The following is an 18,700-nucleotide window of genomic DNA, read 5'->3' as shown; positions in this document are numbered from 1 at the left end:
TTGAAGATCTGAGTGTAGATGACGCGGTATCTACCTTCTACTACCATATGTGGGAGATTTTACGAGCGCACACACCTCCTAGACGGTTGTGCCGACAAAAGACTTATAATCAACCTTGGTGGAACTCTAAACTTCGGAGAAGTCGTAACGTTGTTCGTAAAGCCCGCAAACGATACTTTCGAGACAAGACTGATGAAAATAAATTATTCCTCTCTAGATTAGAGACTGAATATTCGGCAATTCGTAACGCTGCCTTTGATCAGTATATTTTGAACATCGAGCGTAACGTTAAACAGTATCCTTCTTCTTTCTGGAAATATACCAATAGTCGTCGACTCGGAAATTCTATTCCTTCTTCAGTAACGTTTCAAGAACGGACATCGGAAAGCGTTAAGGATTCTGCTGGTTTGTTTGGCGAATTTTTCAGTAGCGTGTATAGCTCACTCTCTCTAGACTGCACTAATGATTACTTTGTAACACTGCAAAACCGTGACATTAGACTCCCACAGCCCGTATTGGTAAAGTATTGGTATCAATGGATTCTTTGAAAGGTTCGGGGCCTGATGGGATCACTTGCTGTATCACTTGCCACGCGACTTAGCATGATTTTCAATCTGTCGATATCGGAAGGTGTCTTTCCTGCTCTTTGGAAAATGGCATCTATTTCTCCAATTCATAAGTCTGGGAACGCTCATCGTGTGGAAAATTACCGACCAATATCAATTCTTTGCTGCTTCTCTAAAGTTTTGAAGTGCTGATGTACGAAAGGTTGTATACTGCAGCTGTCCCGTTACTCACGGAGGTCCAGCACGGCTTTGTCAAGAAAAGGTCAACGTTGACAAATTTAATGTGCTATGCCAGCGAACTGCATACCGCAACATGTAAGAAACTGCAAGTGGACTCAATATACATTGACTTCGCCAAGGCTTTCGATAAAGCTCCACACAGAATCGTCATAGAAAAACTTACTCGCTACGGCTTTCCTGTATGGGTAACCAAATGGTTGTCGTCGTACCTGCTTAACCGTCGAGGTTTTATCAACATTCGTGGTACCCACTCTACTGTGTTCAACATGCCGTCTGGTGTACCGCAGGGCAGCCACTTAGGACCGCTTATCTTCATGCTGTTTATAAAAGATTTAGCATCATGCCTTCAATCACCGAAACTACTGTTTGCTGATGAATTTAAAATCTATCGAATCATAGATTCAATAGTGGAAAGCGCTGCGCTTCAAGATGACATCGACAGATTACTGGCGTGGTGCAATATACATGAAATGTAAGTCAATGGCGGTAAGTGTAAGTGCATAAGCTTTTTTAGAAGTAGATCCTCAATCGTTTACGACTACGCTTTAAGTGGAAGCTCACTCGCAAGAGTAACCTCCATAAAAGATTTTGGGGTTACTTTTGATCACAAGCTCACTTTTTCCCAGCTTTTGCGACGACTACAGCCAAAGGCTTTGCTTTGCTCGGTTTTCTTTGTCGGAATACGTCAAGTTTTGAAGACCCGTACGCATTGAAAACTTAATTCTGCTCGCTAGTACGCAGCGTCTTAGAATATGCGGTTCCAGTTTGGGCACCCTACCACTCCGTCCACAGCGACAGGATTGAAAGAATCCAGAAAAAAAATCTGCGGTACGCATCACGCCGTCTGCCCTGGCAAGATCCCGTACGGCTAACTCCTTACTCTGAGAGGTGTGGCCTACTATCAATGACGCCTTTGAGTCAAAGAAGAAATTATCTGCAACGAATCTTCATCTACGATATTTTGACCAACGCTGTTGACTGTCCCCAACTGCTCCAGAGTTTTAACCTCTACGCTCCAGCTCGACAACTTCGCAATCAGTTGATTTTTTGGTTGCCAAGAAGCAGAACAGTATTTGGACAAAATCACCCCTTACACCGCTGTTGTCAAGCTTTTAATGTTGTCTCACACTTATTTGACTTTCATTTATCTGAATCTTCGTTTGAAAGTGCAATCCGTGATGTAAACTAATTTTTAACTAATTTTCAATAGTATTGTAATCTTATTCTTAAGTTAGTTTTTAATATTCAGTGTGTATGGCAGTAGTCAAAGACTCAAATAAATAAATAAATTTAATTAAATTTATTTTCACCAAAATTTTGACTAAATTAATTATTATTTATGTTTCATTAACGTCTCTTATCAATTTTAAATATTTTGAACTTTTTTATCACATTTATCTCTTCAATCACAGATGTATAATTTTATCTGATTTAATGTTTTTTTTTTCAGTATCTGACTCGATTTTTTTGATAAAATATAAGCATTTTTTGAAAATAATTCAAAATTTAATTGTTTTGTGGGAGTTATTTTCAATCAAATTAAAACATAATTCTATAGAAACCATATTAAATGAGAGCTGCAGCTGTAGTTTCGAATTGCAATACAAAGATGACTTAAACTTATCTTCTGAAATTTGATCAGCAAATTTGGTTCCAAGATCTGATTCCATTACCGGAAGGGATCTCGAACTATAGATATCATAGAAATATGGTGACAAATATGATGAAAATTTTACAATACAATGAAAAGAATTAAAAATATCAAAAATTTGACGAATATGATAAAAACATATCAAATTTTTTTAAATTTGGCAAACATGACAAAACTTTAAGAAAAAGGTGAGAAATGTGGTAAAATATTGACAAGTTAAGACAAAAATATCACAAATGTGGTAAAAAATGAACAAAACTATGACAAATATAACAAAAACTTGCCATATTCATGATACAAATTTAAAAAAAACAAATGTGGTAAAAATATGACAAAATTATTACAACAAAATGACAAAATATGGCAAAGATATGACATAAAATTGATATTGGAAAAACTAACCCGGACAAAAATATGAAAAATGTGGTAAAAATACGATAGCACAAATCTGACAAATATGACAAAAATTTTACAATGAAATAATAAAAAAATCCGACTAAGGCTATGATCATTTAGTATCCGGGCACTTTATTTCGGCGATAGCTACGTTACTAAAGCTCGGATATGCAAAACTTTAGTAGCCTTGTGTTGGTTATTAAAAGGACTATCTTGCCTATTTTTGACAGATTTTTAAATAAACGTGTGTTTGAGATATTTACGATACAAAAAGGCATGGTTAAAATAATTTTGCACAAAGTCGCCCCTTTTACGCATTTTGCGCCTCGAAAATTCTTCATTGTTGACTTGAAAGCTCATGAACTGTTGATTTTTTCTGATTTTCTTTCGGACCAAATGGTTAAGAAGTATTAGGAGCCACTCTTGGATCCACACGAAGTTCAAACCAACCACCGGAGTGCAACCCTTGATCTTAAATATGGGAAAAAGTCTATGGTTATTGGGGATAACTGAATGCCGACTCCTTAAATAATGCAATAAATCCATTTCCGGCAGGCAAAAAGTGATTTCGATTAGTAGACAACATGTAAATAACTAATAGTGAGCAGTTCAATAGATCGCAATCTGTGCAACCGATTTTTATGCAATGTGACAGATGTGTTCTGATGGACAAAGAAATTTATATTAAAACCGAATTTAAGAGATCAAATTCTTCGAGGTGCCTACTCATGAAAAGGTTCCAACCAGATTCCAATTGCTTTTTCCAGGTGAGTTCAAGTAAAATATCATGATTTTGCAAAGGTTTTGCTTCTGTGGTAAAAATAATAGATCAATACATGACTGAAAAAAGTGTGCAAATATAAAAAAGAGATTTTATAAAAAAGTAAGAGTATTTCTTGAAATCATTGGAAAATATTTTTATTCTATATTTTTATATTAAATGTCATATTAACACCTTCATTTCCTCCATAGAAAGTTTTTCGATCAAATGATAGGTTTTTAAAATACACACGTTTGTAACTGCCCGGATACTAAATGATCATAGCCTTATGTTAAACACTGTACATACATTTGTAAGAAAATGACAAAATGACGTCCGATTGTTGTCATATTTTTACCATATTTGTCATGATTTTGTCATTTTGTAGTGCAGTTTTTGTATTATTTTTTTTTGTCATATTTGTCAGGTTTATTTCATAATTTGGTCTTATTTTTATCACATTTGTCAAATTTTTGATATAATTATGATTTCATATTTGAAAGATTTTTGTCATATTTTTTAAATATTTTCTCATTTTTTGTCATTGTACTTTTTTTGTTTTGACATGTTTATGCCATAGTTTCACCATATTTTTTCCGATTTTTGACATTTTTGTCATATTTTAGAAATCATTTTGTAATATTTTCATCAAATATGTCATATTAGTCTGATTTTTGTCCTGTTTTGTCATTTCATAGTCAGTTTTTTGTCATATTCATACCATAATTATGTCATCTGTCATATTTGTCAGATTGTTATCATTTTATTGTCATATTCTTTTCATTGTTGTCAGACTTTTTGTTATAATTTTGTCTTGTTTTCACCGCATTTATCATATTTCTGGCACAATTTTGTAATTTCATTGTCGCATTTGTCATACTTGGGAGCTACTCATTTATGTCGGATTATTGTCATTCTATTTCCAAATTTTTTCATAATTTTGTTATTTTTAATAGATTTTTGGATTTTTGTCATTCTATTTTTTTGTCATAATTTTGTTATTTTCAAAAAAAAAATTTCGTCATGTTCATACCACATTTGTCAAATTTTATGTCAATTCCTTTACACGCCAAATTTGGTTGAATTTGCTTGATTAGTTGCCATATTTATTAAAACAAAAATGTAGTAGAGCTCCCCTCCCTCACTGCAAAAATGGAAAGGGTTCCAAATTATCATCAAAACATTTCTTGTACCGAAACACACTTCCATGCCAATTTTGGTGATATTTGAATGATCAGTTCTCGAGTTGTGAAGACGTGTTATTTATGTTTGAGAGACCCCTTCCAGTAAGAAAAAAAGTTACCTTCCCCGGCCTCAGAAGCCTTCACCTGCCAAGGTTCACGTAAATCAGACAGTCATTGAGACAGACAGAAATTCATTTTTAAAAATTGTCTTATTTTTGTCCTATCATCATGTGAAGAATTTCTTAGGACATATAAATGTTCAATCACAAAACAAGAACAGCAGGCAAGAAATAATTATTCATAACATTTATATGAAATAGATTTTCACGAACAAATTTAAGCGACCAGAAAATTTAAATCGCAGTTTGAAGTTGAGGAATTCGGTTAATCAGGCCCAAGTTCACAAATTTTGAAAAAAAGAGTTTCGTGATACGATTCAACAACATAAAATAGAGAATTCGTTTGAACTATTTTAAGAATAAAAAAATTTAAAAAAACTAACTTATCAAGTGTTTAAAATTTTTAGCAAATTGAAATCTTAAGTAACTGCAGTGAGTTCAAACACGGAAACCAAATATCGATTCATTCAACATTTGTTGAATATTTGTGACTAAGCAAGCATTTTTTACAGTTTATGAAATTGGCTTGTGAAATGATTAAATGTTCAAGAGTCCTACATCTTATAAATTTTGAATAAATTTGTAATTAAAAAGCAATAGTAGCAAACTCGTGTTGAATACACTTTTATATTATTTTACTTTGTTCATGTTATATACTTGAAATATAGTTGAGTAAAAAAAATTAGTCAAATAAAACAATTAAAATAAAAGGTAATCTATTTTTCGAGCGCATTCCGAGAATCAATCAACTTTAACTGAAGGGGGAAGATCGTTCATCAAACAGGGCTTGAAAAACTTTATCCGTTCAAAAAATGTTTACTAACGTTCAGATAATTTGACACTAGTCAACACATGCACTAAAGAAATAAGGTTTTGATTTTTGTTTATTCACAAAGGCTTCGTTCTCAATCAAAATCGGGGGAAAGTTAGAAAGTTTCACGCTATCCAAATGACAAAATAGCAACTTTAATCAGTCAGAACAACAAACAACAACAACGAACTAGACAACATCGAGCAAATCTGACCTCAATTGAATTTTCTATTCTAACAGTCGAGTCGGCAGATGTTCAATTTTTGCGACTCACGCGACGGGGTAAGGGGGGATGAACTTGAACAATTTGGTGTTCTATCGGGTTCGGGGACGACAAAACAAGATTAATTATTTACAAAATCGTTGTTCAAACAAGAAAACGAACGTCGCCATCGCCATTCGGATTCGTGGAATCGATGTTTTTGTTTTCTTTTATCGCCACCCCCGTACACAAATCTGATTTGCTGAGACAAATATTGGCACGGACAGCAAACCGGAGAGACGGACAAGGACACGCACCCAACGAATTTTGATCATTGAAACCTCTTGGAACAATTCTGAGCTGAATAAGAGGGAGGGGGAGAGAGAAAATCGATTTGGACCTAACGGTGGTGGTATCCTTTCTAGAAGAATTTGCGAAACAGAGCGCGGTAATTATACCGGAAGGAATGCGGAACACCGGAGAGGGTTGATTCATCCCCCCTTTCCTCGGATCCCTCGAGTCAAGAGGAATGGTTTCGGTGGAAAGAGATTGTTTTTCTAGAAGCTGGCAGGGTGAAGGATTTAATAAATTTCATTAGTGAATGTCATGGTGGTTTGAGATTTCTAATTCAGAGCTGAAGTCTTTCGGTTACTCGAAGGAAGGATGCGGGAGTTGATTCCCAATTTCCGAGCTACTGAACTGTGACTGTTCTAGCTTAAATCTTTTGGGAAGTAAGATCCAGTAGCTTTAAACAAAAAAATTTGCTTAAGATTGCGTCGAGTCATTGAAGAGAAAGATGGAAACACATTGTAATTTTTTGGGCTTGTGATATAGCTCAGTTGGCAAGTCTGTTGTCTCCTGAGCCGATGTCCGCGAGTTCGAGCCCAAGAGTAAACATCGAACACAGTTGTACCGGATAAGTTTTTCAATAACGATCCGCCAACTGTAACGTTGATAAAGTCGCGAATGCCATAAAGATGGTAAAACGACTATAATCGAAACAAAAAAAAAAAAACATTGTAATTTTAAGAAAAAAAAATGAATATTTAAAAAAAAAGTGAAAATGAAAAAAAAATGAATTTGAAATGAAAAAAATTGGAGGTGTATAATCTTTCAAATCAAAAAAGTTTTCAGAATCTTCTCAGCAAAATTCCACAAAACTGAAACGAAGTAATCAATTTCTAACCTCAAACCCAGTATCCCCTAGCCAGCAGAAAGTACAAGGGAAAAACCAAACATCAAGTGAATTTGGTTACGAACTTTGGGTGGAACTTCGATGCACAGCTAAAGTTCCTAAGCCGCTTAGAAGGACGGATGCCGAAGAGGATTTCCAGCAACCGGGACCAGGACAAACCGGGGTTCATGAAATTTCGCCACAACAACGACGTCAGACGCCCCCGGAAGCTACTCATCCGCCAAATTTGTTTACCCAAGTGCCAATCAGTCGTCGTCGTCGTCCTTCATCAGAGTTGAGGATTACAATCAATGAGTTACGTTCTAGTTCGATTCAGATCTTAGTCCGGGGTTAGTGATTATTTTAGTGATGACCTGGCGCATGGCAACGCGGTGAAGGATTCTCTACACAGATTGACTGAAAGCTAGTGGGGAAAGGGGGGATGATTCGAGAGAAGGTCTACCGGAAGTCAACACACACTAATCCGTGCAGAAATCTCCATTTGATACACACCACGTTCTTCTTCGCTGGCTAGACTCGGTTCCAGGTTTTTTGGATTGGAGTTTTGAAACTCGCTGTCTCTGTAGTTCCGTATGAGTAAGTTTGATTTCAAAAAAACCGCTCCAATCGAAAGCGGTAAGCCACTCTTTGGTGTAATCAATGTTTTTTTTAAATATTTTCTGGAAGCTTTCCATTTCAGTCGACTGTTTTCTACATTTATTCATGTTTTGTTTTTACTTCTCGTTTTATTTGTATACAAAAGTTTGTTGCTTAGCGAAAGACTTTTTTCCTCTAAGGATCTCGTTTTTTGTCTTCAGAATTGGCGTAGAGGCATTTTAGTGAGTGCCTTATCCTGAACATCTATGGATGATTGTGATGACTTTTAAGAAGTGCGAAGTAGAAAGCTGAAGAAGTTGTGTTGTTGCTTACTTTGAGAAAGACTTTCAGCAGATATTGAAATAACGGACATTAAAAAAAAATTAAATAAAAAATTGTTTGGTTGAAATCAAAGGTTTTATCACCCTCAAAAATCACCAAAAGAGAGACTAAAGGAGGTTCGAAAAATTGACATTTTAATTTTGATGCGAAATTACTTTAAAATGTATAAATAGAAATCTGGTGTTGTCTTGAAAAAAAAAACAAATTTTGGTCAAAAATCGACCTTTTGTGACTTAATTTTTTTCTTAAATCCAATTTATGAGGCTTTTTTCAAACTATCAGTTGAAAAGGAATTTTTTCAGCGTTATCAAAACTAAGGTCAAATTTTAAATACTTTAAGTTATCAAAATTGATTTTGAATTTTATTATTTCTAATTTTATTTTTTCTTATACTGAACCAAGTGTCAGTCCCTCTTGCGAAGAACAAATGTTCATTAATACTGAAGGAACCTACGATAGTTCGTACCTCTATCAAAAGGTGAAATAAAAAGCCAAAAATAGGAGAAGGTTATTGCGTTTGAAACTTTAATGAACCCAGCATGGCAAGTCCGGCAAGAAACTTCAAACCAAAAGCTCTCCCATTCTGTAAGAAAACATATGGGAAAGTCACGTTTCTTCAATGGTCGGTGTCGGTCCTGCGATAATCAGATTTTCACCAGGAGTCGTTTTTCTTTGCATAAGTAAAAGGAACACAAATGTCAAGAAAAGGGTTGAAAAAAAAAAAACGGCAACGCAACACTTTCCTTCTTGCTTTCTTCCAACGGACCACTTCCGGTCATTCACCATACCATCAAGTTGATGTTTTTGCCTTTTTTCTAAGATTCCGTCCAGGTTTTCTTTTTTCTAGAAAAGTGTCCTACATTTCGCTAATGAAAGCTGGCAAACAAACCAGGGTGTGGTTGATTTTTGGTTGAAGGTTGTTTTGTTCCTGCAGCATTTCCGGAACGCTAGTATTTCTATTACTTTTTTTTAGGTGAATTTTCCCAAAGGAAAAGTTCTCACTTGATGATTGTACCTCCGAATGATGAAAAAAGCCGCTTTAATTTCCATTTTCAGGTTCCTTCGAAAGGTGGACAGGAATTTTCGTTATCATTAATCACCCGAGGGTGTCAGCGTACGGTTTGTACGGTTTCCCTTCTTCCGTTTTTTTTTGTCTATACCAGCTTCTTGATATAAAAGCGCATAGTAAAAAATTCTGGAGGTTTTGGTAGGTTTCTAAAAATGGAGGCAGCACACATTTATAATTTGTTGACAAATTTTGTGAATTACTTTCAGGCAGTAGATTGGTTTCGAATTTACAACTGTTCACTTCGAATCCAGTACGGAGAATTTGAAGCTGAGTTGCAGTAATTATGTCGCTATATTTTCCAAAAAGCGGAGACATAAAACATTTTGGCAAAAGAGTGAGAAAACGAATAGAAAACAAAAAGAGAGTTATTATAGTTGATTGATACTCGATTCAATGCGAAAGGAGGCTGGACAAATGAAATGAAAAAAAAAAATTAAAAACCATTTAATTTGTGAGACAACAATAGGAAAATCAATACTAATGTTAGAAAAAAAATTTGTGAATCATTTGAAGCATTAATAACATAACAAAACTGTTCAAAATTTCGTTTTGAAGAGAAAAATAACAACTCATAGCTTTGAGAATTTTCACACTAATCAATATTGTCAAAATTGCCAAAATTCTCAAAAATATGAAATTTGTAAAAATTGTCAAAATTGTCAAAATTATCAAAATTGTCAAAATTTTTAAAATTGTCAAAAACTCCCAAAATTGTAAAAAATGTAAAAATAGTCAAAATAGTCAAAATTGTCAAAATTGTCAAAACTGTCAAAATGGTCAAAATTGTCAAAATTGTCAAAATTGTCAAAATTGTCAGAATTGTCAAAATTGTCAAAATTGTCAAAATTGTCAAAATTGTCAAAATTGTCAAAATTGTCAAAATTGTCAAAATTGTCAAAATTGTCAAAATTGTCAAAATAGTCAAAAATGTCCAAATTGTCAAAATTGTCGAAATTGTGAAAATTTTAAAAATTGTAAAAATTGTCAAAATTGTCAAAATTATCGAAATTTTTAAAAATTGTCAAAATTGTCAAAATTGTCAAAATTGTCAAAATTGTCAAAATTGTCAAAATTGTCAAAATTGTCAAAATTGTCAAAATTGTCAAAATTGTCAAAATTGTCAAAATTGTTAAAATTGTCAAAATTGTCAAAATTGTCAAAATTGTCAAAATTGTCAAAATTGTCAAAATTGTCAAAATTGTCAAAATTGTCAAAATTGTCAAAATTGTCAAAATTGTCAAAATTTTCAAAATTGTTAAAATTGTCAAAATTGTCAAAATTGTCAAAATTGTCGAAATTGTCAAAATTGTCAAAATTGTCAAAATTGTCAAAATTGTCAAAATTGTCAAAATTGTCAAAATTGTCAAAATATGTCAAAATTGACAAAATTGTCAAAATTGTCAAAATTGTCAAAATTGTCAAAATTGTCAAAATTGTCAAAATTGTCAAAATTGTCAAAATTGTCAAAATTGACAAAATTGTCAAAATTGTCAAAATTGTCAAAATTGTCAAAATTGTCAGAATTGTCAAAATTGTCAACATTGTCAAAATTGTCAAAATTGTCAAAATTGTCAAAATTGTCAAAATTGTCAAAATTGTCAAAATTGTCAAAATTGTCAAAATTGTCAAAATTGTCAAAATTGTCAAAATTGTCAAAATTGTCAAAATTGTCAAAATTGTCAAAATTGTCAAAATTGTCAAAATTGTAAAAATTGTCAAAATTGTCAAAATGGTCAAAATTGTCAAAATTGTCGAAATTGTCAAAATTGTCAAAATTGTCAAAATTGTCAAAATTGTCAAACTTGTCAAAATTGTCAAAATTGTCAAAATTGTCAAAATTGTCAAAATTGTCAAAGTTGTCAAAATTGTCAAAATTGTCAAAATTGTCAAAATTGTCAAAATTGTCAAAATTGTCAAAATTGTCAAAATTGTCAAAATTGTCAAATTGTCAAAATTGTCAAAATTGTCAAAATTGTCAAAATTTTCAAAATTTTCAAAATTGTCAAAATTGTCAAAATTGTCAAAATTGTCAAAATTGTCAAAATTGTCAAAATTATCAAAATTGTCAAAATTGTCAAAATTGTCAAAATTGTCAAAATTGTCAAAATTGTCAAAATTGTCAAAATTGTCAAAATTGTCAAAATTGACAAAATTGTCAAAATTGTCAAAATTGTCAAAATTGTCAAAATTGTCAAAATTGTCAAAATTGTCAAAATCGTCAAAATTGTCAAAATTGTCAAAATTGTCAAAATTGTCACAATTGTCAAAATTTTCAAAATTTTCAAAATTGTAAAAACTGTCTAAATTGTCAAAATTTTTAAAAATTGTCAAAATTGTCAAAATTGTCAAATTTTTTAAAATTGTCAAAATTGACAAAATTGACAAAATTGTCAAAATTTACTTTTGCTTCAAAGTTACGTTTAGATATTGTTAATTTGTTGGGATTTTATTTTTATACATTTTTTTTTATTTTCAGAAGATTTTGAGGGAATTTTTTTTCGGAAAGTGGGTTTGGATTTCTTGGGGAATAGACATTCACACAAACTTGGAGTCAACAAACACATCGAAGGACAACACACAAAGATGGAAAACAAACACACTTACCTCTTCGTGCTCTCGCTGAAATTTTTCCTTTTTCCTTAACGCTTCCTGAATTTTGAGCTAAATTTTAAAAAAGATAAAAAATATATAATAAGTAATTGATCGGAACTATCGCACTGAACTTTGCGACAATTAATTAGACTGAAAAGAAAAAATTACCTCACCAACTCAAGTGGCAAAACAGTGAGCGAGAGAAAAAAAACTCAAGCTTCCGAAAAACAATAAAAACTAAATGCAAATGGCACCCAAAGTGAAACAATTTAAGGCGCCCGGAAGTTGTATTTTTCTATTTGACATCCCTAAGTACCGAGAGTGGCGCGGAGAAAAACCCCAAAAAACAACGGCACCCAGTAATGAAAGGGGGGATGAATTTGAAACACTTTTGCCTTCTTTCTTTCCTCGCCCCACTTGAAATATTTATGCACATAGCAAATTTAATTTTTTGTTATCGTGTTCGCCGGCTTCTGTGCAGTTTTGGAATTTTTTAGCTCCAAGTCTTTTTTTCCCAGCCCAAGGAATGCTGGAGCGAAAATACGCTGAAACGAAAGTGTTTCTTTCGCACTGTGTTGGCTTTAATTTTTCACAATGTCGAATAAGTGACAGTTAGTTAGTAAGTTGGAAAGCTCCCGAGCAACGATTTGTGGAAAGTGTGGAGGAAACGAGGGGCGAGCGAGAAAGAAAAATGCATAACCGGGAAACTATTTTTGCCGTTAGTGTGGTGTGAAGTAGAAAATGAGTAACCAAGTAGAAAAAATTCGAAGAAAAAAAAATAATCACACAGGAAACTGGAAAGAACTCACCCTCTGAATGGTTTCCTCGAAACTTGGCTGCGGTCCACCGCCATTCATTTGAAAATGTCTCAGTCTTTCGTTTTGTGGCTGCAAGAAAAATGTCGGAGAATGGAATGAGAGGTTAAGTTTTGGTATTTTATTTCATGTCGGTTGTTTATGAGGTGATTGATAAACATACTTATGTGTTTGATATTACGGTCAGTTTTTTCAACTTAAGAACATTATTTTTCTGTTTTAGGTTTTCCTTTCATCAGTTTTCCATATTTAATTTGCATTATTTCTTTTTTAACACAGATGTGATTCGAATTTCTCGAACTCAAAAAGTTGTTCAAACCTTAATGATTTTTATTTGTCACTTTGACGGATTGTAGCAGTAGCAATCAAAAGCAGGACCCACTTCCTATATGAATGCTTTGACTGGTCCCGAGCAACTTTGTCAACAAAGTCAATCTCTTGAACCGGAAACCAGACTTACGACGTATGGGTCCACGGAAATAGAGACGCTAGCCTTTTTACTTTGAGCCAGGGCCGCAGGAAAAACAGCCTCATGGGGGGAGGCATAGGTGGGTGTTTGTGACTGATTTTTTTCTATGGTATTTTTGCTCAAGCAAAGGAAAAATGATTTAAAAAACTACAATTTTAGTGCTATTTGAATAAACATTTGTAAGTCTGTTTACATAAATTGATTTTCGTATTAAATAGTAACTTTTTAAAATTGTAAGCTAAAATTGTTCAACGAAGCCTTCTGAAACGAAAACAAAAGAACTTTCATCGACGATAGAATCTTTGAGCTTGCTCAAAGGTCTGGAATTATTTGGTTTATGCATGGAATAACTTTATCTATCCAAAGAATGCCAATTTCAAAACAATTCTATGCTCAAATCAAACAAACTCAACCAATAAAACTCTTCAGGAAATTTAGAATATTTTAATTAATTTAAATTAATTAAATTAATCGACAGCAATAAATCAAATTTTCTAAATTTTATTTTCTGAAGTAGGTAAGAAATAAGCGAGTTAAATTTTGAGGAAAAACTCTGTTTCTGTTAGAAGTTGTATTTTGTGACTATAAACAACTTTTGTTTTACAAAATATCATGTTGATGGAAATTATTTGTTCATAAAAAATATTGAAGGTAGGCTTTTTTCATTCATCATTTTAAACCACTTTCGGCAATTATTATCTTTCGAAAAATCAATCCAGCATCTTAGTTACATTTAAGTCTACATATTTATGATTTTTTTCAGAACGAAAAACAATTTGAAACTTTGTTTTCTGAGATTCCGGAAATGATAATTTGTGGTAAACTGTGTTATTTTCTTTTTGGTTTTTAAGCTTCGCTAGCTATAGCGAATGCTACGCGCAAATTAAAAAAAAAAAAAGCCGTCATTGTTACCGAATCTGAACAAAATATTTTTAATCATTTAACGAATTAAAATGACAAAAAATATCTATTCGATGCAGTGTAATGTTAATTTTAGAGAAATAATAGCAATAGTAAAGTAAAAATTTAAACCAACACACTAAACAATATGGTATTCCGTTCATTTTTTTTCGATTCTTTATCTGCAAATATTTGCATTTAAAATCAACTGTATGATTCAAATCCTGTTAATGATTGAAAAAAATAAATAAATAAAAACTTTTCTTTCACTTAACTGATCTTTTAAAATAAACTTAAATAATTTTATGTTTGTAATTTTCAGTTCAGATCATGGCCGAAGGAACGGGGAGGGGGGGGGGGGGGGGGGGGGGGGTACGGAGGTTTTCATGGGTCCCAGAAAAGAAAGCGAGGTGTTTGTCTCTACACTCGAATTTTTAAATTTAATGAAATATTGAAGATTTAGTAAGGTTATTCATTCCTCGAAAACTAATCCCAGGTACAGAGTTCTGCTATAAATTTCCAAAAAAATTAAAAAAAAATTATTTCTGAACCCTACACTTTAATAGATTAAACTAATTTCAAGGTCTGGTTTCCTATTATAAAATTCTAAATTGTATTTCTGTTTCCATACTTCGCATTATCTAATTTAGGATTTCGATTTTCGGCTCGAATCATCATGAGAAAATACTTGGAAAGGTGTTAAAAAATTGTTGTACAAATTTGGGTTTGCATTTCATTCACAGTTTTATTCATAATTTTTGAAACTCATATGCATTAAAATAATTATTTTCCGGATATAAAAAAAATCAATATTAAGGGTACAAATGCGTGTATTTTGGAAACTATTCTTTTAATCTAAAAGTCTGAGTCTCCATATATTTTTTTATATAGTTGGGCAAAAAAATCAGAAAAACCAAAAGTTCAAAAGTTTTTAAGTCGACAATGACAGATTTCCGAGGTGATTGTGCAAAATATATTTACCGAACCCTAGGAATGTAGTTATCAACGAAATAAAGTGCTCAAACTTTAAATGATCATAGCTTAAGAAATCATCCTGAGTGTATGTTTCTTATTTATATTTTAAGTTTTTAAATTTAATTCTTTAACAGAATTTTCTTCAAAATTCAAACTTCAAAATGATGATCCAGAAATACAAATTCAAAATAAGATTCATCACTCAAAATTCATATTTTTATTCAAATTAATAACGAAAAAAGGGAAAAAGGAATCAGATCGAAACCCGAGACAACAAATATAAAATACTAGATCGATGATTGAGGGCTCTGAAACAAATTTCAATTCTTGGCCAACATCGAAATATTGATCTGCTTAAATTTCAATAGTATTGAAATTAGAAAAAAGATGCAAAATTCAAATTTCGTAATAAGTAATCTTAAAAGTTTTAACTCATTTATAAGCTTATTCTGCATTTTGAATATTAATACTGTTTTTGAGTTCTGAACTTGAATACACAGATTTTCAGGTTTAGAATTCAGATGCACAATAAATATTCAAAAATCAAATAAAACTCATCAACGATTTTAAAATTTCAAAGTCACTAATTCCTAGCAAAATTTAATTTGCAAGAGATTGCTGACTTATAATTTTGATTGAAAAATTAAAAATTTGTAATCAAAGTCAGTCATTTTGATTTTAGAAAAAAAATCCACAGCATTTCATTTAAGGAATTCATTAGTATGTTAAGTATTTACGGATAAAGACACATGTAATATCCCGTGAAAAAATGAATAATATTAAAAAACTAAAAAATAAACTAAAACTTGATGTTGATCGAGATTGCAAGTACCAGGTTTGAACCGCAAAACTTAAATGGAATAAATTTACTTTTGAAAGTTTAATTAATTTTCATCAATGGTTGAAATGTTTGCATAGAGTTTGGATGATTTAGCTTGTCTGATTTGAGCGTAGCATTTATTTTATAAAAAACTTTTTTTTTCAAATTAAGTAAGCTAAATTGACAAGATTCTAGATCAAATTCAAAGTGATATGTGAGTAAGTTTTCTAATCTGTTACTTAAAGATTCCTTATACAAATCTAGTTTACCATTTCACAGTTTTTCGATTTTTGTTCTAAATTATCTATGTAATACATGCAACTTTTAATGTAAAAGAACTTTAAACTGGTTGAATAAACAATAATAAGAAATATTATTTTGAAATTTTCTTTGATTCGTGCATTGTTTGAGCCAATATATCCTAGAAAAAAAAAATGTCACCAGAACCCACCCCCCCATAAGGCCGTTGAGAATAAATTTGATCAAAACTTTAAAATTTTGAAATTGAATTTAAATTATGTGTCTGCAATCTTTTGCGATTTGAATTCCTTATCTTGTTTGTACAACTGATTTACGAGCTAAATCTGAATTTGGAACATTCATTCTGTTTCTAAATTTTGAATCGGTTTTCAAAACTCGAATTTGGAAACTCGAGGAAGAATGTCCTTAATGGGTTAAATTCCTATAAAAAGAAAAAAAAACGAATTTTGAATCTGTTTTCGATTTCATTAATTCAATACGATTTCTGAAATAAAAAATAAAACGATTTCTGTATCTTAATTCCAGGTTCAGAATATTAAATATGAGGCAAAGAGTGAGAAATTCAAAAAGAGTTAAAAAATAAATAAAATAACTAAAATGCACAATAAATGAGTAAATTGATATTTAAAACTATATTCCGACTAAAACCATGACATAAACTTGAAAAAATATAATTTTTTTCCAATCCGATTGAAAATAAATCAAAATCAAATATGAAATCGATGCTTTTTCAAATGAGTCACTAATAAACTGTTCAAAATTATGTTTCTCATTCTGATCAAGAAATTTTCTGACAAATAAATTGAAAGTATTTAGTCTGGTATACAGATATCTTTCAATTATTCCGGAGCACCAGAAAAAATGTGAGGTATCAAAGGACAATTCTTTCCTTTGCTTCATATCTTCTTTATTATTAAAGATAAAAAGAAAAAAAATAAATGGAAAGGTTTTCTGCATTTGTAAGGTCTCAAAAAGCATTTTTTCTTACTTTTAACATTAAACAAATTTATTTCCCCAAGTTCTGTCTTTAAAAAAAATATTTTTATTTTGGAAAACTGTGGAGAATCGTGGGACACCAAATCCAAAATGGCTAAATAACGTGCAAAGTTTATCAGTTGATCCGAAACTGAAATTTCAATATTCATTTTGTTATTTTAAAGGAATTTCAGATGAGAAAATAAAAAAAAGAGTTGTGTGTGATCAAATAATTCCTAAAAACTTGCTTGTGAACGTTTCGGCAAAATTCCTAGAATGGACAATATATTTTTCATAACTCTTCATTTGGCATAGAAAACTTTACAGATATGAAAAACGTATTTTATCTTCTGAATGTGTATAAAAACATAAAAATATAGGTGGCCCAAGATACCCCACAAAATGTTGCTCACCAATCCCCAAAAGCTATGATTTGCTAATTGGTTGCGTTTGTGTGACTTATTGATGTTTCATATAGTAAAAATCTTTTCTGTGTGAAAGAGTTTGTAAGTAATTTTTGAATTTTTTTAAGCTTGATAAACAGCAGATGCATATGATGCGTATTCAAGTCAATATTATTTTGAAAAATATGCCTACGCAAAACGACGGCGATGACGGTTGGATTGAGATTTTTCTGAGATATTCAGGGTGACCGACGCACGTTACCCCACTCGACCCTACAAATTAAAATTTCGAATAAAACCAGAATTGAAAGATTCGGATATAAGAATCAGTGCACAGAAAAAGAATGCATAAAATATATCAAAAGAGGTTAAAAAAATCGTGAAACCAAGCGCAAAAAAAATTTTAGATAAAATCAATAATTAATCATTATTTAGAATTGTTAGGCAAATTGATAATTTGTGAATAATTGTAAATTTCAAATTATCTTGATTAACTTTTGTTTTTATCTTTTTCAATTGAAAGGTTTATCAAAGTAAGAGATTCTCCTGGTTATGAAAGCTAACAAAGCTGATTTTTAAAGTTCTCAATAATAACTTTGAATATTATTGTGTTCTATTCTTCATACAAGGATTGAATTGATAGACCAATAAAAAATGATAAAAATTAAATCAAGGAAATCCAAGTTTTTTGAAAATTTCAAATCACTTCTCGAACTTTTCAAAGATTTATTTAAAAATCATGATCGATTAAAAAAATGAAAATAAGGGAAACGTACCGCACTTGTCTTATTTTAAAATGTAAATTTATAGGATTTTTAAAAGGGTTAGTTTATCTGAACACAAAACTTTCAAATTTGAAGTAGAAAACCTTCTTTAAAAAAAATGCAAAAATCAGAATATTAAGACCAGAAAATTTGGCGAATTTCTGTAAACATGAATGAAGATAAAAAGAAAAGAAAAGAAAAGAATGAAGATAAAAAAATAGAACTTTTTTCACATACGAATTTTAAATACCAACACAAGTTTTTTGACCTTAAACAATAATAATAATAAAAAAAAAATTATTTGACCAATTGGTTGAAGACGGCAAAACTTATGCTATAAAATTTTCTAAAATTCAATTTGGTTCAATATATTTTAAAAATTTACCTTGGTTCGTATTTCACAGAACGGGGAATAGAAAACAAGAAGAAAACTTCTATTACATTTTTCGCAAAAGTCAAAATTTCTAACGGTCAACGGAAAATTTGATCATTTTATTTTAACTTTTTTTTTTTTGCAAAATTTCTCACAGTTTTGTCGAAAAAGTCAAAAAGTCAACTACTTCAAAGGTTATTTAAAAAAAACAAAATCCTTTAAAAAAAAAAAACTTATTGAA

At 31.4% G+C, this 18,700-nt stretch overlaps 1 protein-coding gene across 1 annotated transcript in view; it reads right to left on the bottom strand.

Moving 5' to 3' along the window:
* LOC129741966 (uncharacterized) overlaps positions 1-18,700 on the bottom strand; it is a 320,353-nt gene that overhangs the window by 80,635 nt on the left and 221,018 nt on the right. Inside the window, exons 6-7 of the mRNA XM_055733801.1 lie at positions 12,513-12,590; positions 11,716-11,772 (exon numbers count right to left, since the gene is read on the bottom strand). Of these exons, the coding sequence (XP_055589776.1) occupies positions 11,716-11,772; positions 12,513-12,590 (135 nt within the window). The remainder of the gene's footprint in view (positions 1-11,715; positions 11,773-12,512; positions 12,591-18,700) is intronic.

This window comes from Uranotaenia lowii, chromosome 1 (genome assembly GCF_029784155.1).
Source record: "Uranotaenia lowii strain MFRU-FL chromosome 1, ASM2978415v1, whole genome shotgun sequence".
Taxonomy (NCBI): domain Eukaryota; kingdom Metazoa; phylum Arthropoda; class Insecta; order Diptera; family Culicidae; genus Uranotaenia; species Uranotaenia lowii.
This window is presented reverse-complemented; position numbering and strand designations above follow the sequence as displayed.